General features: G+C 37.4%; 1 protein-coding gene across 2 annotated transcripts in view; it reads left to right on the top strand.

Annotated features, from left to right (window-relative positions):
- The window catches only part of map3k5 (mitogen-activated protein kinase kinase kinase 5), a 60,505-nt gene that overhangs the window by 36,371 nt on the left and 1,274 nt on the right, over positions 1-22,860 (top strand). The window contains exons 15-29 of one of the 2 annotated variants that reach the window (XM_067416761.1): positions 2,279-2,412; positions 4,047-4,174; positions 4,266-4,402; positions 4,498-4,603; positions 6,185-6,342; positions 7,520-7,700; positions 8,749-8,766; positions 9,175-9,352; positions 10,099-10,267; positions 10,915-11,100; positions 11,308-11,413; positions 13,551-13,794; positions 17,996-18,108; positions 20,511-20,620; positions 20,736-20,812. In XM_067416761.1, the coding sequence (XP_067272862.1) occupies positions 2,279-2,412; positions 4,047-4,174; positions 4,266-4,402; positions 4,498-4,603; positions 6,185-6,342; positions 7,520-7,700; positions 8,749-8,766; positions 9,175-9,352; positions 10,099-10,267; positions 10,915-11,100; positions 11,308-11,413; positions 13,551-13,794; positions 17,996-18,108; positions 20,511-20,620; positions 20,736-20,812 (2,045 nt within the window). Of the gene's footprint in view, positions 1-2,278; positions 2,413-4,046; positions 4,175-4,265; positions 4,403-4,497; positions 4,604-6,184; positions 6,343-7,519; positions 7,701-8,748; positions 8,767-9,174; positions 9,353-10,098; positions 10,268-10,914; positions 11,101-11,307; positions 11,414-13,550; positions 13,795-17,995; positions 18,112-20,510; positions 20,621-20,735; positions 20,813-22,860 lie in introns of those variants that run through there. The other variant, XM_067416762.1, reaches the window with a different exon arrangement.

Here is a 22,860-nt window from a genome sequence, read left to right as displayed (position 1 = left end):
GCGATACGATATTGCAATTATTAGATATGCGATACGATATTGCAATTATTCGATATGCGATACGATATTGCAATTATTCGATATGCGATACGATATTGCAATTATTCGATATGCGATACGATATTGCAATTATTCGATATGCGATACGATATTGCAATTATTCGATATGCGATACGATATTGCAATTATTCAATATGCTATACGATATTGCAATTATTAGATATGCGATACGATATTGCAATTATTCGATATGCGATACGATATTGCAATTATTCGATATGCGATACGATATTGCAATTACTCGATATGCGATACGATATTGCAATTACTCGATATGCGATACAATGTTGCAATTACTCGATATGCGATACGATGTTGCAATTACTCGATATGCGATACGATATTGCAATTATTCGATATGCGATACGATATTGCAATTATTCGATATGCGATACGATATTGCAATTACTCGATATGCGATACGATATTGCAATTACTCGATATGCGATACGATATTGCAATTACTCGATATGCGATACGATATTGCAATTATTCGATATGCAATACGATATTGCAATTACTCGATATGCGATACGATATTGCAATTATTCGATATGCGATACGATATTGCAATTATTCGATATGCGACACGATATTGCAATTACTCGATATGCGATACAATGTTGCAATTACTCGATATGCGATACGATGTTGCAATTACTCGATATGCGATACGATGTTGCAATTATTCGATATGCGATACGATATTGCAATTACTCGATATGCGATACGATATTGAAATTATTCGATATGCGATACGATATTGCAATTACTCGATATGCGATACAATGTTGCAATTATTCAATATGCGATACGATATTGCAATTATTCGATATGCGATACGATGTTGCAATTACTCGATATGCGATACAATGTTGCAATTATTCGATATGCGATACGATATTGCAATTATTCGATATGCGATACGATATTGCAATTACTCGATATGCGATACGATGTTGCAATTATTCAATATGCGATACGATATTGCAATTATTCGCATTATATATCGCATTATATGCGATACGATGTTGCAATTATTCGATATGCGATACGATATTGCAATTACTCGATATGCGATACGATATTGCAATTATTCGATATGCGATACGATATTGCAATTATTCGATATGCGATACGCTATTGCAATTATTCGATATGCGATACGATATTGCAATTACTCGATATGCGATACAATGTTGCAATTACTCGATATGCGATACGATGTTGCAATTACTCGATATGCGATACGATATTGCAATTATTCGATATGCGATACGAAATTGCAATTACTCGATATGCGATACGATATTGCAATTATTCGATATGCGATACGATATTGCAATTATTCGATATGCGATACGATATTGCAATTATTCGATATGCAATACGATATTGCAATTATTCGATATGCGATACGATATTGCAATTATTCGATATGCGATACGATATTGCAATTATTCGATATGCGATACGATATTGCAATTATTCGATATGCGATACGATATTGCAATTATTCGATATACGATACGATATTGCAATTACTCGATATGCGATTCGATATTGCAATTATTTGATATGCGATACGATATTGCAATTAGTATGTCACGTTGATTTAAATTACATTCAAAAAAAAAATTTAAAACTGAGAATGATACCATTTATGTATTTCATATTCTTTCTGGGAAAAGAAAGTATCGCTACAACTTCTGAAAGTGAGCAACAGTGTTTTAACAAAAATTTGTCACAAATATGACAATATTATTTTAACACCAAGGTAAACAAACAAAAAATGTAATGCAGACTTCAAAACTGGATTGAAAGGATCACACACTATCTGAGAGGCGGCTTGTGTGCACGTTTCGTTGTGTGTGTGTGTGTGAGTGTGTGTGTGTGTGACAGAAAGCGCGAGACTGCAAGGAGTTGTTTTTCGCTAATTATTGCGTTTAATAACTCTTTACCGTCAAGAAAGTCCTATAATTAACACTCGTGTGTCGAGTCTATTCTTTGCTATGCGTCGACCTTAAGCGGGCCCTTTTTACAATGTTGACGTAGCCTATTAAAATCGTTCAGATATTGCGTGCCGTTGTGATATGCATATTGTGATACACATTTGCGATATTTCGATACATTGTGCAGCCCTATTACTGTGTAATATATTTGGATTAAAAAACGCTTACCCAAGAAAGTTGATTTGTGTGTTTTTGTGTGCCTGCAGTATGATTATGAATACGATGAGCATGGAGACCGGGTGGTTCTGGGTAAGGGCACATTTGGGGTTGTTTATGCTGGTCGTGACCTCAGTAATCAGGTGCGCTTAGCCATTAAAGAGATTCCTGAACGGGACAGTAGGTGAGGAAATCCACTTTAAAAATTCAATTTCTTTTTGATTGCAGTATATTATAATTTTTTTTAATATAGATTAGATCATTATTGTCATTGTAAATGTTTATAAAACAGAATTATGTTGGAACAATTTAATTTGCTGCATAAAAACAATTAATGCAAAAATGTACATTCAGTCCATAATATAATAAATACATTAAAAACACAAGTTATAGCACAGAGATCATGTGTGCCCCGAGCCCATTGGCCATGGGGCGACACATTTTTACCCATGAGGGTCATTCATTGATGCACAATTATTTTTTTGATGATGTTGATAATTTTAAGCATTAGTAAATGCTATAACTATAGGAACATCTCTCATTGCACAGCCCGGTGAACTTTGTTTATTTTTTAACTAACACTTGAACTGAAAAGCAACACTTTAAACGTACTAAACCTCAAGCTTTCAGGGATTATAAAAATGTGGGATTTTCCACTATTCCATAATGAAATGCGTCCCATATTGAATCAATATTGGACACACTTTATCCCATTTGTCATTCTATGAACACACAATAGCCCTATTCGGACAGTAATTGTTTCTCGTGCGGTCATAAGGTATTTTCATCATTGACAGGGGCTAATCTGTGATTTTATTGCTGTCTGAATCCACAATGTCAGGGTTTTTTTCCACCCACCACCCGTGTAAAAATCCCTGGCCAAATACCTACTATTGCCGTCCGAATTCACATCCGTTGAGTTTTTAAGAAGAGAGCACTTCAAATTTCCCTGTTTATATCCTTTTTGACCCCTGCAGAGCACCGTACCATTGCGATTCTCTGGACTTTGGATGCATTTTAAAGATCTAGCCTACACTTTTATTAAAGAAATGCTTGGAAAGTATTAACTAAAACAATCTCCGCTCAAAAGTGAAAGAAACACGTAAACATTCAAAACTGTTTACTCGCAAATGTAAAAATGTTAATTAACAATTATAAACGTTAAAATAACCCAGCAGCATTATGGTTACCTCATGTAAATTAGAGGCTGTATTTCCACTCATTTCCACATTTTTAAAATGACATCCACTGTTTTTAAGATAAAATACAAGACAGAAAACCATTTTAACTATAATGCATCTATCTTATTATAGTTTATCTATCTAATTACTATCTAGGATATTATTTTCTTATTATTAAATTCAATAATTATATAATCTTATTATTCCAAGCATATAACAGCATACAATCATGTTATTGACCACGTGAGCATTGTTCCCAGGTGCACAGGATCCAATCTGAATGCACAAGTTTTGGTCTGAGGTGGCTGCACATTCATTTTTACCGAAGTCCACATGGGAAACGCTTACCGTCCGAATAGGGCTAATCAGTTTTATAAGAAATGGCAATAGCTAAAGAAGCACAGAATCATTGGGCAAAAAATAGAGGCATGTTCTGCATGCGCACAAAGTCCCAGCAACGGAGCTTGCAGTATACATATATGTACGTACATATATACGTTTATATATAATCTAAATAAATATGCAATATTCATGTATGCTTTTGAGGGTATGAGTAAGCAGATGGGGGGAAAAAAAACATGACAAAATGCATGCTACAGTTTATCTGACGACACATATAACGGCTGTGTGTTGGTAGATATTCGCAGCCTCTGCATGAGGAAATTGCCCTGCATAAACACCTCAAGCACAAGAACATTGTTCAATACTTGGGCTCCATCAGTGAGAACGGCTACATCAAGATCTTCATGGAGCAGGTGCCTGGAGGTGAGACCGATATATGATAGGCCAAAATTCATCTGTTTTATTCAGAAGGTTACGTGTGAAGGAAATGTTTGTGTTTTTCTGTGAATGGCAGGCAGTCTGTCAGCATTGCTCAGGTCGAAGTGGGGCCCTCTAAAAAACAATGAGCCAACTATCGGTTTCTACACCAAACAGATTCTGGAGGGTCTCAAATACCTGCATGACAACCAGATCGTTCACAGAGACATTAAGGTAATAAACCTTTTATCTTAAATTGTGAAATTGCTCAAAAAAAATGAACGATTATCAGAAATGATTGATGCAATTCTTACTTTCGTGACATACAGGGCGATAATGTCCTGATAAACACCTACAGTGGAGTTCTGAAAATCTCTGATTTTGGGACATCCAAACGTCTGGCTGGAATAAACCCCTGCACTGAAACATTTACTGGTATTTGTTTCACTATTTTTTTTTACTTAAAGGGTTGGTTCCCCTAAAAATTCAGTCATTAATTAGGCTTACTACGATAGTCTGTGTTGCCGGTGTTCAGACTCCACACACATTACATCACTTGCACACCGTGGCATTTAGATTTTTTATAGTAATAAATTAATTTAGTTCAGTTAGAGAACAGACACTACAAATAAAAACTGAACGTGTCTGCTTTGTAAAGCATGATCCAAACGCAGCAGGAGTCAGATTTTATTCATCACGAGAGCGAAGAACTGACAGACAAGATAATGATGGAAGATTTGATTTCAAAGTGAAATGTAAGAGCACCTATTTAAAGGGTTAGTTCACCCAAAAATGAAATGTATGTCATTAACTCCTCCCTAATGTCGTTCCACACCCGTAAGACCTCCGTTCATCTTCACACACAGTTTAAGATATTTTATATTTAGTCCGAGAGCGTATGCAAGTGTATGCACACTATACTGTCCATGTCCAGAAAGGGAATAAAAACATCATCACAGTAGTCCATATGAGACATCAGTGGGTTAATTAGAGTCTCTTGAAGCATCCAAAATACATTTGGGTCCAAAAATAACAAAAACTACGACTTTATTCAGCATTGTCTTCTCTTCCGCGTTTGTGTTCAATCCTCAAATAAAGATTCAAACGGTTATGATTCAGCGTATTGATTCATAATTCGGATCGCGTGTCAAACTGCTGAAATCACGTGACATTGGCGATCCGAATCATGAATCAATACGCTCTCGGACTAAATATAAAATATCTTAAACTGTGTGTGAAGATGAACGGAGCACTTACAGGTGTGGAACGACATTAGGGAGAGGAGTTAATGACAGACATTTCATTTTTGGGTGAACTAACCCTTTAAGGGAGTTTATCATTTGTGTGCCATTGTGTTTTTCTTTAAGAATAATAGGCTAATGAACCCTCAATTCAAGCAACCCGCCCCCGAATTGGTGGCAATTCAAAACCGAAACTAAAATGTGCAAGGCGTCACAGAACGCGCATTAACGGACGAGCCGTCAATCACGGTGTGTGTGCACTGGGGCATTTTCAGTTAATTACTAGCAAGTCATTGAAACCACTCACTTTGCTCCGCTCCTTTTGTTACTTTCGGTTTAGATTGAATTAGTGATTCAAAAGCCCAGCCGGTGATACCGGTATTACCGTTGTTGTCAAATGTCGATTAACCGGTGGGAAAATTTCCTCACTGTCTCATCCCTATTATTAATTAGTCCAAATTTTCTGAACAGACACGATCACAGATAATGAACAGATTTTCAACCAAAACCGAATCTGCTTGATGCGTGAGGACAAACCTCATTGGTTCTTGCTGATGCTCAAACGTGCTGCGCAACACAAGAATGAATGTTCATTTTTGGGTGAACTGTCCCTTTAATCTTTTATCAACAGAAACTTAAAATTGCTTCTGTAACACTGAAAGCTATTTCATGTGTTTGGTCTATTGAGTTTTGATGTATCTTACAGGATCTCATAAATATTCAGCAGTTAATGTCACTTGTAACTCATAATTTAAATGCTGGTTGTATATTTCAGGTACGCTACAGTACATGGCCCCTGAGATCATAGATAAAGGGCCGCGTGGGTACGGTAAGCCAGCAGACATTTGGTCTCTGGGCTGCACCATTATAGAGATGGCCACTGGGAAACCACCCTTCTATGAGTTAGGGGAACCGCAAGCAGCAATGTTCAAGGTTAGTATAGGTGCGAGTTATCCTGAATGTGTGCTAGTGATGCAAAGTCTGATTCATTTCCGCGAACCGGTTATTTTCGGACAGTTAGGCTCAATGAACCGGTTCCAAAAGCAGATTCATAGGTTCCTAACGTCATCGTGCAATGATGCCACTATGCATTTCTTTTATGTTTTTTTATGCATTTCTCAGTGTCATGTTATATCAAGGAAACATTCAAAGAAAGTAATCTGTGTTAATACCTATTCAAACAATCTAATAAAGTTATTTGCGTGAGTTCATTTTGCCGATTATTGCCTTTCATTCACTTAAGTTAATGGTGTTTGTGTTCACAGTTAATTAATTTATATCCTTCACGTCAGATTCGACAGAAAACTGCACAACTACAGCACACATTACAGGCACTGATCAACAAACGCGGATATGTTCTTTATGTCTAAAGTATACCATAGAACGAGTAAACCAACTCCTTGTTTATTGTCCTTATAGTAGTCTACGTGCCTCAGTGACTTGCGTTACTAACTCAGTCATCCTCGGCAAACTTCCGACAGCTGGTTGAACCGGATCTTTCGGTTCGTCTTTAGTCGGACGTGCTACTTTCGGCTTTTGTCAACCCGGAGCTACAGTTCGATTAATAAACCGGCTCAACCGGTTACTTGCTAAGAACCGGCTTAAAAGAACGATTAATTCAAGAACCGAAGATCACAAATGTGTAGTCAATTTAACACAAAAGTTCCACAAAATCGACACAATTTTTTTGCTTTCTTTAGGTGTGCTTTGTTAAACCAAGTTCATTTGAACGCGAGTTTGCCTTTAGTAGTTTTCAGATGGTCTTCAAACTCTAGTAAAACTCTATAGCCTACCATTAAAAATCACATAAAATCAATGGGTTATCAAAATTTAATTGCTATTTTATCCTGAATTCAAGAATAATTTGTACCGTTTTACCAAATAACATTTTGAATTGTCAAAAGATTTGCAGCACAGGCTTAATTGTTATTTGTGATTGATATCCACATAAAACAGGAGAAAAGAAAAAGATTTTTACATGGATTATGTAAATATAACATTGTAATCAACTCGGCATGTCTCATGGCAAAAAACATGAAAAATGTTATGTTCTATATTGGAGAGAGTTTTTGAAGAGTTTTTTTATGGTTGTGCTGGTATATTTGTGCAGGTGGGGATGTTTAAAATCCATCCGGAGATCCCTGACTCCATGTCCTCTGAAGCCAAAGCATTTATCCTGCGCTGTTTTGAGCCTGATCCAGACAGCCGAGCCACGACCAACGATCTGCTCACCCATGAGTTCCTCACGGTCACATCACGCAAAAAACGATCCAAGACTAACAATTTCACAGGTGTGTTTGTGTGGACGTTACAGCTTATATCATGCAATAAATTCTATTGGTACATTCCATCAAAAGAGTACAAATTAGGCAAATAATTGGAAATTCATGTGTTACTTGTTAATTCAACTTTTATTTTACAAAAACAAACTGGCAACAGTTTTAATGTGCTTTAAAAAATAGATTTAGACCGTCCCACCACAGTGGGACAATTAAAGCTAAGATTTTTGTATTAAAATATCCAAAAGCCACTAGAACTGTTATATATTTTGTTGACTTGTGTACTTACATTATCCCAAATGTTTCCAAGAACGTTTAAATCCAGAGAAATAATCGATTTTTAATCAGGACACGGACTGATGACATAATACCCATGCTACCCTCGATTTCCGTTAATATTTTTTAGAAACCATGGAAACACCAAAGCCGCTTTAATTTGCTTAGTTAGTCTTATTGTTTAAATCTGGTGTTCTTGATTTACCGCACAGAGGACCATGTTTTACCGCCTAATGTCCATCTCTCACTGCAGTGTGAACAAGTGTCTCATAGTAGCGCCGAGTGAACGCACAGAGTAGCATTATAACAGCACTCTCAACACACTCAGATGTGTGTAATATTACCCTATTGTATGTTAGTATGTTACCCTATTCTTACACCCAAGACATAGGATCATTTGGATAACATGATAGACAATGGAAGACAAGTAAATATCAATTTCCTTATTACAGAAGTTATTTTAATCTTAAAGATTAAATTATCTTTTAGCACAGCATCTTCAGCACTGTTACCCAATTTGGTATATTGTATTCTGTCAAGTGTATTATTATTATTTTTTTTTTTTTTCATAATGCCCATTTAATGTTTATTGTTGGATTGAAAGGACACAACAGGGCTTTGATTCGCATTCAGACATGTATCAAATTAAGAAGAACAATAGCTTTCCTATGTTTGTTTTGGAAAGTGTTCGTTGTAAAACCTGGAAATATAACATGGAAAAATAAGGAAAAAACTTTGTGAATTGTCTTCTGATCTTCTCATTTGTTTCTTTTTCTAAATACAGCTCTTACACCAGGACCTGGTGAGTCTTGTCATGTCTGTTTTAAAGCATAAATCCAGTGTTCATTTTGTTTGTTTAATTCCTGCATTTTTTGTGGTAATTAATTAATGTTCATTTGACTCTTTTTCTTACATACATTTTTACAAAATGACACTTAAACCTAAACCAAAAGGCACTTTTTGAAAAATATACATTTATTAAACCATTTCTATTTTTGACACCATTTCACCATCACAATTTATGAATATAAAACAACACTTTATATAATTAGATAAAATATTAGATTAAGTTGGTTGTATGTAGCTTGCGGTCCATAGAGATAAAAGTATCTGGTCTACAAAGATTCAACGTCGAATGAACATGTCCTGATCTCTAGATCTGTGCTGTAGAAGAGTGTGTAATATCTGGATGTTTGCTCATGTCTTGTAGAGTATCTGCGTAGCATTTCTCTTCCCGTTCCGGTGGTGGTGGAGGACACGAGCAGCAGCAGCGAATACGGCTCTGTCTCGCCTGATAATGAGCTCTGCACAAACCCCTTCAACTTCAAGCCCAGCACCAAGTGCTACAGCGAGAGAGAGGTCAAAGGTCATCGCTCGCTCTTCCTGAGGTCAGCAATGCTCATTCTAGCTTAAAGGTTTAGTTCACCCAAAAATAAATTCCGTAATTAATTCCTCACCCTAATGTCGTCGGACACCCGCCAGAGCTCCGTTCATCTTCACACACAGATGAAGATATTAGTGTTGAAATGCGATGGCTCAGAAAGGCCTTCATTGACACCAATGTCATTTCCTCTCTCAAGACCCATAAAGGCACTAAAGACGTCGTTACAAAGCCCATCTCACTACAGCGGCTCTACAATCATTTTATGAAGCGATGAGAAGAGTTTTTGTGCGCAAAAAACAACAACAACTAATTAACAACTTATAGTGATGGGCCGATTTCAAAACAAAGATTCGTAACGGTTCGAATCTTTGCTTTAAGTCGTTATTGAGTTTTTTTGCGCACAAAAACTCTTCTGGTCTCTTCATAAAATGATTGTAGAGCCGCTGTAGTGAGATGGGCTTTGTAACGACGTCTTTAGTGCCTTTATGGGTCTTGAGAGAGGAAATGACATTGGTGTCAATGAAGGCCTTTCTGAGCCATCGGATTTCAACACTAATATCTTCATCTGTGTGTGAAGATGAACGGAGGTCTGACGGGTGTCCAACGACATGAAGGAGAGGAATTAATGACAGACTTTTAATTTTTGGGTGAACTAACCCTTTAAACACTCCCTATTATGCTACTATGTGCATTTAGTGTATCTGCCTTTAGCTAATCCGTAACCCTCCTCGTCCACACGTGCTGCTGTAGTATTCCCGTGGAGAACTTTGAGGACCACAGTGCACCACCATCTCCAGAAGAGAAAGACTCAGGTTTCTTCATGCTGAGGAAAGACAGCGAAAGGAGAGCAACTTTACACCGAATCCTGACTGAGGACCGAGAGAAAATAGTGCTTCACCTGCTAGAGGCGCTAACACAGGTGAGCCTGTGACCGTTTCTCAATATGCGTTCTTAACCCTCATATTATCCTCATTTCCAGTTTACACTTAATTGTTGAATGCACCCCAGATGTTTACAGAGCTATTGCATAAAAATATACATATTTAATATTACAAATGCTATCCCTGGACCCCAGTTTGAAAACCTCTAATCTAATCTAAATATAAGTTATTTCTGGATATTGATCTAGGTGTGTGTTAGGGACTGCAACTCAAAGTCGATTCTAAAACACAGTTTCTTTTCTGGATGCTGATTGGTCAATACCCAAAAATTAAGAATCTGTCATAATTTTCTTAGTGTCATGTCGTTCCAAATCTGTATGCATTTCTTTTTTATCTGCTGAAGATATTTTGAAGCATGTTGGTGACTAAACATTTTCGGTTCCTGTTGATTTTCATTGAATGTACAACTTTTTTTTTTTTAAACATACCCCCTATATTGTTTGGGAGGACTGTCCCTTTAACTTTAGTTTGCTTGCCTAAATTTTCTAATGGAATTATGTTTTGGTGAAATTTCCTTCACATCCAGAACACAACAACTGCAACAAATCTCTAATAAGGTTGTATTCATGCTCTGTTGACTGTCAGTTGATTTTTTTTTTTGTCGTCCCTTTTTGTCTCAATACAGGGGTCTGAGGAGACCAAACTGAAGCATCAGCATATCTCCACACTGGTGGCAAGTCTGGGAGATTTTGTGAGGATGGCGGACAGAAAAATAATTGCCAGCACCCTCTCTCAGCTCAAACTGGAGCTCGACTTTGACAGCACAGCGATCAGCCAACTGCAGGTGGCGCTCTTCAGCTTCCAGGATGCGGTGAGCATCTAATCAATTCTGGATGGATACAAATTTTCAATTTATCATGTTTCATCTGAAATTGTCACATTACAAAATTAAAATGAATTGCGATTTGCGAATGCCATTTGATGTTGACTTGAAATGCTCAGTGATGACTGATTGTCAAAGTTTTCCTCAAAATTTCATCATAGAAAAGTTAATAATTATGGTGTAATGTTTCCGCAGGTAAATAAAGTCCTGCGTAACCAAAACATAAAGCCACACTGGATGTTTGCCCTGGATAACATCATTCGAAAGGCTGTACAGACTGCCATCGTCATATTGGTACCTGGTAAACGGCAAAGATTTTCTTTATAAAACCATCCCTTTTCTAGGCTGTTGGGGATTTTATAAGCCACTGTCAGTCCAAATCCAGTTTGTGTGCATATAAGATTGTAATCCGATCATATTTGCATTAAATGCATTTTTAGCTACATTCATTTGTGGTTTAAAATTCTATTCAAATCGCGTTTCTGGAAATCTTTTCAGTGTGACTGCTCCGATTAGATTTCTCGGGGTTTATGTGATTTTCTCACGGTAACGTAAAATGTTAACACATCGGATGTTGTTTTAGGAAACGCTGAAAGTTGTGATACATACGAGCTACAAATACAAGAAATACATCCAGATCCTAAACTGAACTGGTGCAATGATATCAAATGGAAAAAAACTTGCCTAAGCAACGATAGGAAGGTTAAATGAATGATCTCTGGTTTATTCAGATCATGTTTTAAATGCCTATATTGCTAAAAACTTCATAATTTCTCACTGTTAAAACTCATTCTTTCCTTACTTTCTTCCTCTCTGAAATTCATGTGAATGTGTGTGTGTGCATGTATTTGTGTTAGATATAAGTTTTCTAGTTTTCTAATAAAGTTGTGTTTGTATTACCTGGCTAAAATAGTGTTAAACTATTGTGTGGATATTAATATCCACTTCAGAGTTGATAGTTACAGCCATTTCAAATGGACGCTGGATGAGTTATTTACTTGGTCATAAACTAGACTCTTGCAAAATTCTCTATGAAATAATTCATAAATTAATTTGAGCTAAATATACATTCCTTATACTGAGTACCTATACTGCACTGCAAAAAATGCTTTTCTTACTTAGTATTTTTGTCTTGTCTTCATTTGGGAAAAAATTACTCAAAATTGAGAGTTTTTATCTTAAAATAATCAAAATAATCTGTCAGTGGGGTAAAAAAAATAATCTTGTTTTCTGTTTGAATTAAGATTATTTTGCTTACCTCATTGGCAGATTATTTTGCTTATTTTAAGATAAAACTCTCTTAATTTTGAGTTATTTTTTCCCAAAAGAAGACAGTTACTTTTGGTTGTCTAGTAAATACTTCTTGTTTTAAGAATTTTTAGGTGTTTGGACTAGAAACAAGACAAAAATACTAAGTAAGAAAAGCTTTTTTTTGCAGTGTGGAGACATGTTTTGAGACTGGCAGAGATGACAGCACAAATAAAGCCGCTCATAACAGCGCGGCGGCTTCTCATTGCCATGTTGTAAATAAGATAACATCTGTATTGCAAACCCCTCCATGCTGCTGTTCTTTTTGGTGTATGCCTAACTACGCAACGTCAGAACCAATGCAGATATTCTGGAAAACTAAAGAGCCCCAGGGACACACAAATCAGATCTGAGTGGTCAATAATTTAGATCAGATTCCAATCGGATTTGGACTGACAGTGTGATCATAGCCATAAAGTTCCCAGAGACCCCAGCACCGAACATTTTGGATGTCCCCCTTATTAGTGGGATGATTAGTGTAGAGCTGGGTGTGTCCAGTACATGCCTGACAAGCTAGACCCAGATCAAGATGTTTGGTCTGGAAACTCACCATTGAGAGCTCAATCCGAGGGGCGGATAAACGGTCGTCTTTCAAACTCCCTCTGCACGCGATAGGATAGCGCTACACCAACCAGAGCAACGAAGGTGAAGCAGAGCTAGTTGTCTATATGATGTCTGAGTTGATAGATTAAACTTTCGCTGTATCAGGTCGGCAAAACTCAGAACACATCTTCCCTTTTTAAGAATGACTTAAGTGCCGTTCTTTGTTCTTTTCTCAGAGAAAAGCTTAACTCCAAGTCTTCCAGAATCGCAGTCAAAGCTGATTCGAAAGACACCGTTTGCCAGTTTCTGTGTTTACTAGAAGCACGCAAACGCAACTCGGCCGTCGTCATTATGGCCCCGCCCACCGATTCTATACACGATGTGATTGGCCTGACTAGAGTTTGGAGTTTAGCTCAGAAGGGTATAGAGAGTTGCTAGACGATATTCGCGGCAGATTAGATTTGCTGCCGCTAGGGTGCGTCTAGATTTTTAGGATAGTCCGGTACATGAGATGTCCAAAATATGCAGTGCCGGGGAGGCTCTATGAACTTTTCGTTTGATGCGTTTTGTCATTTGTTCACACTCAGAATTGCGGCCGCACTTCACGTTGGCGTCTGAGAGTGATCACGCCGAGCAAGAGGACATTGATGACGACGCCATTCCTCCGGAAAACGCGGACCTTAAGGACATGGCTCCACCTGTGGCTCATCATGAGGACACTGTGGTCACATCAGGAGTCAGCACGCTCAGCTCAACAGTTTCCCATGAGTGTCAGAACGCCCAGAGATCGATCAGCATGGAGCTGGGGCGCATGAAGCTAGAAACCAAAAGGTAAGTGTTTTTCTTTTTTATTTTATCTGCAGCTATTATATTAGTGATGGACAGTGCGATTCTTTTCCGCAAACTGGTTCTCCATTTCAATTCAATTCACTGCTTCAAAAAAACAATTCGCTAGTTAATTTACATAATCACGCCATGATGTCACGCATACACAATTCTGTTATTACAGCACCCAATGATGTGAAACGTGGATGTTTTACATGTATAAAGTGAATGAACTAGTCTTAAGCCGGGTGCACACTGTCCGATTTTTGCCACGATATGGCCGCCTGGGACAAATTTAGCAAATCTGAAAAGATTCCTCTGATCCTCGGCTAAAATCTGAAGTGTTTGATTGTTAGTTTGACATGTTCATGTTCACCGGCAGAGGTGGTAAAAGTACTTAAAAGTTATACTCGAGTGAAAGTATATATACCTAAATAAAAAAATACTCCAGTAAAAGTAGAAAGTCCTCCATTCAAACATCACTTGAGTAAAAGTACAAAGGTATCAGATTTAAAACGTACTCAAGTACCGAAAGTAAAAAGTAAATATTCAAATTAACTGTAAATATCAATAAGCAGATAAAATCTTTTGGGACTGATATGCAATGCTTTAATTGAACAAATGATAAGATTAAATGCTGCAATTAAAAATTTGTTAGATTTGCAATTAATACGAGACAATGAAGCACCTTAACGCAGTATAGGGGTTAAACTTAACATAGACATGTTCCATAACATTAGCTCCATAAAACAGATGAGGAGCAAGATACTATTAACTAATTCAATATTAATTCAAAAGCCATAACCACAATGACATATTACGTAACAATTAGTTAATAGTCATGTGCCTCAACAAGTAAAGTCATACTATAATTTTGCCAATTGCTATGATTAATGATTAATTAAACAGACAACTGAGAGTCGGAATGCATGGCTTTGAATAGCCTACATGAATTTACATCATTAGTTAATGTAATATGTTATTAGGGAATTAATGATGTCATATTTAATTAATAGCAATTCATATATTACTTAATCTATTAATCATAGAGAATGTTCATTAGTTGCTGATGCAGTAATCATTAATAAATGGTTTAGTTCTTCATTAGTAATACATTAACTCATGATTATCTGTGCATTAGTTAGGCATGAATTATAATAGTGCACCTGTATTGTAAAATGTTACCGATGTTTTCATAGTAAATAGTGTGCCGCAAAATAAAAAAGTTGGGGAAACACATGAGCTAACGTTAGTGTGGCAAACCTGACTTGTCAGCCTTGTCAAGTCTATAGGCTACCCGACTGGATCATCCATGACCGACCAGACCGGTTTGGAAATCAAGTGTAATAAATACTTAATACTTGGAGCGGGCATGGGGAAATGTATTGGAGTAAAAAGTACACTTTGCCTTTAATATTGTAGTGGAGTAAGAGTAAAAGTAGATGCAAATAAAATATACTCAAGTAAAGTACAGATCCCCGAAAAAAATACTTAAGTAAAGTATCAAAGTATTTTTACTTGATTACTTACCACCCCTGTTCACCGGCAGCCGATTATTGAACACTATGATCAAAATTTTACCGCAGACGAAATTCTGGCAGTGTCAGAAGATTTGCCGCACGATCCTGCAGTGTGACTTCTCCTACGATGATTGTCAAATACCTCCGTTTTTTAAGACAAACTATGACCAAAACGAGAGCTAGAGATTTCTTTGTAGCCACTATTTCAGTCCCGCATGTAATGCAGCTCACCGTCACCGAACGCGTCATTCATCGATGATAATTGACGAGAGTTCTCATTGACACGCATCAGCTCTGATAATATTGGTGGAAATGTCTATTTCCAAAACATTACTTTTAACCCCAATGCCTGGCACAAGTGTCTGTATTCAAACCTGTGCTATAATAGAACATGAATAATTAACATGGACATAATTATGAACCAAATAAATGGTGATTAATAAGCAACTAACAAATCTATGAAACACAAGATTTAAGCAAACTACCAATCAACAAGTGGAATTTTTAACATGTGTAAATAGTAATTAGATACTATTGATTCTTTATTTTAACAGATACATACTATTTGCACCTCAGTATTGTTGTACATTAACAGGATGCAATAATAACTGTGTAAATTATTATATTTATTAAAATTATTGCATGGATGCTGCCTGCTTTTATTATAATTAAACATTTCGTTAGGCACTTCATTTTCATTTTTAGAACGTTTTCTTATTTTTTATTGAAAGTTAATGCATTTCCTATGTGATGAGGCGGGTTCGAACCCGGGTCACTCGCGCCAAAACCAAGATCTTTAAGCCGTATGCTTTACTGACTACGCCACTGAAAACTAGAAATATATCCATCACTTTTTTGATCTTGTTTGACAGGCATTGTTATGCAGACCTAGTGCGTATAGCCCTTGCCAACAAGGCACGCTATTTGCATTTGCTGTAAATAGACACTTCGTTAAATGATTGCAATTCATGAATGCTTTAGACTACAGTCCTAGTTATATTAAAAGAAGACAGGAGTTTTGTAAAAGCTAGTAGCAATTAAACTGGAAAAAACATTAATGTCTGTAATTAAGAGTCGTTAAATTGTAATTTTTTCCCCCCAAAGCATAGTTTAAGTGGCGAATGCTAATGGAAAAAACTAATACCTGTGTAACTACACTGTCATGCATAATTAACGCTTCATGGTGATGTATAATGTTATATTCTACTCGTGGCTTTAAACTCTGGCTAACTGCCTTTCCTTTCTGGGATCTACGCAATTCACGTGGGTCATACGTTTCAGGTCGGAAATTACAGAAATATGTTGAAATCTTATCCATCCATCCTACCATATGACACCAATCAGCATCGGATCTCTTTTGTTTTGTTACCATTTATGTGCGCACTTTGAACAGAACTTCGATTTATTGAACATTTTCAAACTTTAGCACAAAAAAAGAAAACCACAACAAAACAAGAGCAAAAGCAAAAAAAGCAACACAAAAAAAACATATATATATATATATATATATATATATATATATATATATATATATATATATATATATATATATATATATATATATATATATATATACCCGATATAATCGGAGTCTTGTCAGTTATCCACTTCAATAAAATGTTTTTCCTAGCTGCAAAAGTGAGAATTTTTTACATATTATACAATATTGTACTTTTATCTTTTGATAAAATCAAACATTTATCAGGCAGACCAAGGATCAAAAATAAAGGATCCAGAACCAGCTTCTTATTAAAGATATTACTCATTTCAGAAACTATCTTGCCCCAATATATTTGTAACTGATTACATGACCAAAGACAATGAGTGAGTGTACCAATTAGTGTTTTGCACTTAAAGCTACACTGTGTAACTTTTTTAGTTTATTCTTAGCTAAAAACACTTGGTTTTTTCATAAATATATGTGCTCATTAATGTATATTTACTTCTTTCAAGTAATAAAGTATTCTCGTAAGTTTATAATATGCCATTGAAAATACATACGGGTGAGGGGTTCGAATGCCGGTCGCCATGTTGCCCCTCCATCTTGAAAGTACAGTAGCCAAAGAGGGACATACCCGTAAATTCAAGCTCCGTCTTTCGCATTTTAACACTCGATGGTACCGTGTCGAATGTGAAGAGGGGGATTGCCATGTTAAACTTGGACTAAATCGGCCACCGTAGGAGTTAAAACGAAATCAGAATTGAGAGGAACAGAAACTAATATTCACTGGATGGTCATATACCGTTACACCGCTAGATGAGGAAAATATCACACAGTGGAGCTTTAAGGCATAGAGGTGAGAAGGAATGCATGTCTACGATTTGGTGAAATATGCGTCTTGGCACGATTACATACCGAAATACATTTAGCATATTTCCAGACAGGACTTAGATTTGAGTTAAAAATAATAATAATTCAGATTTTTGCAAGTCTTATTTTTGTGGTGCTTTTCTCATGTTTGACTGAGAAATGTGAACACTGACATTTTTTTCCCCCTTTGCTGGAGTATTCCTTTACATTTTAGCAATTACTGGACTATGTATGACCATATTTACAGCATTACAGTTAATCTCAGAGCACCTATGTATAGTTGCATGTTTTGTTTATCGTGTGTTATTTGCATTGTCATACATTTAACCACAGCGTTTCATCTAGTTATAGACATGGATGTGTTTGTGTGCTCTAGGTTGTTGGAGGAATTAATAGAGAAAGAGAGAGAATATCAGGCGATCCTACAGCAGGTCCTGGAGGAGAGAGAACAAGAGATCAAACTATTAAAGTGTCGGTCCGGGCATGTTGGTGAGTCTGATATGCTCATTTACACACACATACACACAGTAATCAGAGCTCCAGACTGCAACGAAAATGCTGGCGAATACTAGTCTAGGCCGAGAACGATGCATGACTTTTTCACCAAACATTCCTACATATTCGGGTCTTTATCGACCCTGATCTATATCTAAACATCATTTTTAACATCTTCAAAATCAATATTTTGACCACTGACAACTTCCTGACCAAATCCATATAAAAATGGTAAATGGACTGCATTTATATAGCGCTTTTATCCAAAGCGCTTTACATTTTTGCCTCACATTCACCCATTCATACACTGACGGCGATGTCAGCCATGTAAGGCGCCATCCATCTCGTCGGGAGCAGCTGGGGTTCGGTGTCTTGCTCATGGACACTTCGACACTTGGTCAGGTGGAATCGGGGATTGAACCACCAACCTTCTGGTTTGTAGACAACCTACATGAACCACTGAGCCACTGCCGCCCATCATCAAGTGACAGTGACATTAATATTTTATTGTGTTCAGTGCTTGCTCTGCAGTAAATCGCTGAGCCATTTTGAGCTTTGCAGATCATCATTATTGTTTCGCTTTCTGTCTGAAGTAACTATGAGTAAAACATTACTTCATCATTGTGTATCAGACATCGCCTTGTGGAATAAAGGTGAATTGCACTTATTTCGTCATTATGGATTCATGTATTATTGTGCTGAAAAAAATACACGTACAATCTTACACACCTCGGGACATTAGCGACCCTATACAATTTTGACAAAAAAACAAGTGAAAAAACAGGCGTTCAATTATAATTTTATTGTTTTTTTCTTGCTATATTGTTTAAAATGGATTTATTGAGGAATACCTGTCTAATGTCTAACTTAAAAAAATGACGTCCCGGGTCGCTAACAACCCGAGGTATGCATTTAAGGTTAAATCAGTTGACCGACAATGACTTTTGGCCTTTTTGTCCCACTTCTGCCTAAATTCCTCTAAAACTGAGGGTTTTTTGCATGTGAAATATAATATATTTGAAAGAATAACCACGCAAACTACATCGTCAACCATGATGAGTCTTTATACAGAGGACTGGTGTGAGAACGACAACCTGACACAAAAGAAGGCACTCAGTCAGAGATAAACAGAGGAGAAGTAATGAATTAAAAAGCTTTTATTTGGTATGGCTTTAGTCATTTATTTAAAAAAAAAATACAGGAGCCAACATATTTCAACCAACAAATGGTCTTCTTCAGGGCAAAGCAACACAAAGAATGAGAATGACACCAACTTATTAGTTAAACCCCACCCATAGACCGAAAACATTCAATTAACCCAATGAGGCAATCAGGGCTACGGGATGGGGGAAACCAACGTAATGAGCAAAGAAAAAAGCCAAATGAGAGAGGCTACCTGGAGAGGAAACCAAAGCAAGTCCTCCAGCATCACCAAAGATCCCACGCCTCCCACAAACTGACTGCAATAACTACATCTGCACCACCACTAAACTGTATCAGTAAAATACTATTTAGAGTTGTTACCTGCACTTTAATACCTCAGGTATTCTTACCACACTGCTGCTATCACTGCAAAATCACCTGCCACTTTTGATTCCATCACTTCTTAGGGGCCAAGCACCGAAGGTCCGTAGGCACCTATATTATCCGTTGGCATTCTTCTTCCTTTTCTTCTTCCTCTTCCGCTCTGGACGTCTATGGCAGCCAATAGAACCGCTTGCAGGAAATTTATGAATTTTGGCACATTGATAGAGGACAGTCTGAAATTTCACCATTGCAAATTTTGAGTCTATAACTTGATCCCTCTTTCGCCACCAACTGTCCAAATTTGCATGTTTGTGCTAATAACGTTTGAACCATAAGGGCTGGAAACAAAAAAAAATGTTCTGCCATTTGTGAATTTTTGAACTACTTTTTCAAAGTCATACTAGGCCATTGCTACGATTTTCATGAAAATTGGACCAGATCATTATCAGATCATGTCGACAAAAAACGTAAATAATTCAAGTCGATTCGCCAAACCGTTCCTGATAAACATGTGAACGAATTCGACGAAGTGCCCGCCAAAATGAACATATAGCTTAATTTCCACAATGCTTTAGCGTATTCTGACCAAACTTGGTGTGTGTAATGGAAACCATGACCTGAAGCAACATGCACAGTTTTGCCGCAGTGCCACCTAGTGGTCCGGAGATACAAAAAAATGCCAATTTTAGCGGATAACTTCTGAAGGGTTAGCCCAAAAATCTTAACACACGAATAAACTTCATTGGCTGAAGCTCAAACATGCTGCACAGCATGAGAATGAACCTTTGGTAGTCTTTTGCTGTGTATTAAATCAGAATGTTGTGATATATTTTCAGTATTGACCGTGTTTCATCATGTGTTTATGGCAGATATTCCAGTGCACCTCATGAACAGCAACAGCTCATGTGAGCGAGACGGAGACCAGGAGCTTCTGGAATGGCTGAAGCTCCATGGGGCTGATGCAGACTCCACAGAGAGAGTAATATACAGAAAATCTGTTCAGTTTGCCCTCCTGAATAGTTTTAATGCATCTTGTTCTTAATAATATAGTCTGAAATCAACAGATAATGGATTCTTCTCTGTTCATATCATAGATTATATCTGAAGATTACAGTCTTGATGACATCCTTCATTATGTCACAAGAGACGACTTGAAGAATCTGAGCTTACGGTATGTGAACAATTGTATTTTTGGGATTGGGTTTCATTCTGTGTGAATGAATTTCTGTTTAGATGTCCTCAGGATATAAATTATATTGCACTGCATAAAGCATGTAGTGTGACCAATCGGCTCCTCCCGCAGTTTCTGTTGAAGCCGATACGGAAGTGACTTAAACTGCAGTTCATCGACCGGCTCCAGGAGGAGCAGAATCTCATTGAGCCTCGTGTTAAAATGCCCAACTTTACAGCAGAAAAAAACATGTTTACAGCCTGGTACAAATTGTGGTTTTGGCCTTTACGGCTAATTTTGCCCTTCATGACAACTGTGAGGGAGTGACAGGTGATGACATGTTGCCAAGCTCATCTCTACTTTACGCTTCAGAACTACTCTTCAGAATCCTATGGGTGACTTTATCGACACTATTTCGATATTTTTTTTAACGGTCTATGAGTGTGACATAATTAACATTCAGTTTGGGGTTATTAAAGGGTTGGTTCACCCAAAGATAAAAATTGTGATGTTTATCTGCTGACCCCCAGTGCATCCGACATGTAGGTGTGTTTGTTTCTTCAGGAGAACACAAATGAAGATTTTTAACTCAACCGCTGCTGTGTGTAGCTCATATAATGATGTGAATGGGTAACAAGTCTATGAGAGAGAAAAAAAACGTGCTCAGAAAACATTCACACAGAGCCCTGTGGCTCATGATGACACACTGATATCTTAAGACACAAAACGATCAGTTTGTGCGAGAAATCGAGCCGTATTTATATCATTTTTACCTCAAATACAACGCTATATCCAACAGCCTTCACACGCTTCACTTCCGGTGAGGTCAAAATACAACATCTGGTATACGAGCCAAGAGCGTGTATTATTGACCTCACCAGAAGTGAAGCGTGTGAAGGCTGTTGGATATAGCGTTGTATTTGAGGTAAAAATGATATAAATACGGCTCGATTTCTCACACAAACTGATCGTTTTGTGTCTTAAGATATCGATGTGTCGTCATGAGCCACAGGGCTCTGTGTGCATGCTGTCTAACGCCTGTTTCACACCGCAAGCGTGAGCAGCACTTCAGCGTAACTACACCGTGACTGCAGCTGCAGACGCGCGACAGTATTCACACTGGAAGTGTTGGTGCAGCGTCACAGCAGCGGCTCCCACAATGATAGAGCCTATACCTGTCTGAGTATTAAATACTAAACTAAAATAAATTATTATATTTTCTGGCTAGTTTACTTTACTTTTTATAATACTTTCACCCATACTGAATAATTAAAACAAGTTTAAATGGGTAAATCTTCTACAGATGATTTTTATTCTTCGTTTTCTTTTTCTGCATTTTGAGCGCTTTTGTGATATTATATTTATTTTGTCCATCAAGTGTGCTTTCGCTTTACACCGTGACTGCAGCTGCAGACCGAGAGCCTTTACCTGTCTGAATATTAAATACTAAACTAAACAAAAGTTTGTTATATTTTCTGGCTAGTTTACTTTATTTTTTATAATCATAACCATACTTTCACCCAAACAAGTTTAAATTGCTAAAATCTTCCACAGATATTTTTTATTCTTCGTTTTCTTCTCTGGCATACTCCAGTTATTGTTCAAATACACTACACGTGCTTCCTGTGTGCATTTTAGGCACTTTTTGTGTGAAATCACATTTATTTTGTCCTTTAAAAGTGTGCTTTCACTTTAATTGAGCGTCAGAAGCGTCAGCAGCGCAGCAAAAATAGGCTCGCAGCCGAAACCCCCGCTTCACTGCTGCTCACGCGACGCTCCTGCTTGACGCTCACGTGCTGCTCCCGCTCCCGGTGTGAATGCACTCATTGATTAACATGGGCGGCGAAAAAAATATGCGCTGCTCACGCGCCGCTCACGCTTGCGGTGTGAAACGGCCGTAAGCGTGTTTTTTTCTCTCTCATAGACTTGTTACCCATTCACATCATTATATGACCGGCACACAGCAGCGGTTGAGTTAAAAATCTTCATTTGTGTTCTCCTGAAGAAACAAACACACCTACATCTCGGACGCACTGGGGGTCAGCAGA

Source organism: Pseudorasbora parva, chromosome 15 (assembly GCF_024679245.1).
Source record: "Pseudorasbora parva isolate DD20220531a chromosome 15, ASM2467924v1, whole genome shotgun sequence".
NCBI lineage: Eukaryota > Metazoa > Chordata > Actinopteri > Cypriniformes > Gobionidae > Pseudorasbora > Pseudorasbora parva.
This window is presented reverse-complemented; position numbering and strand designations above follow the sequence as displayed.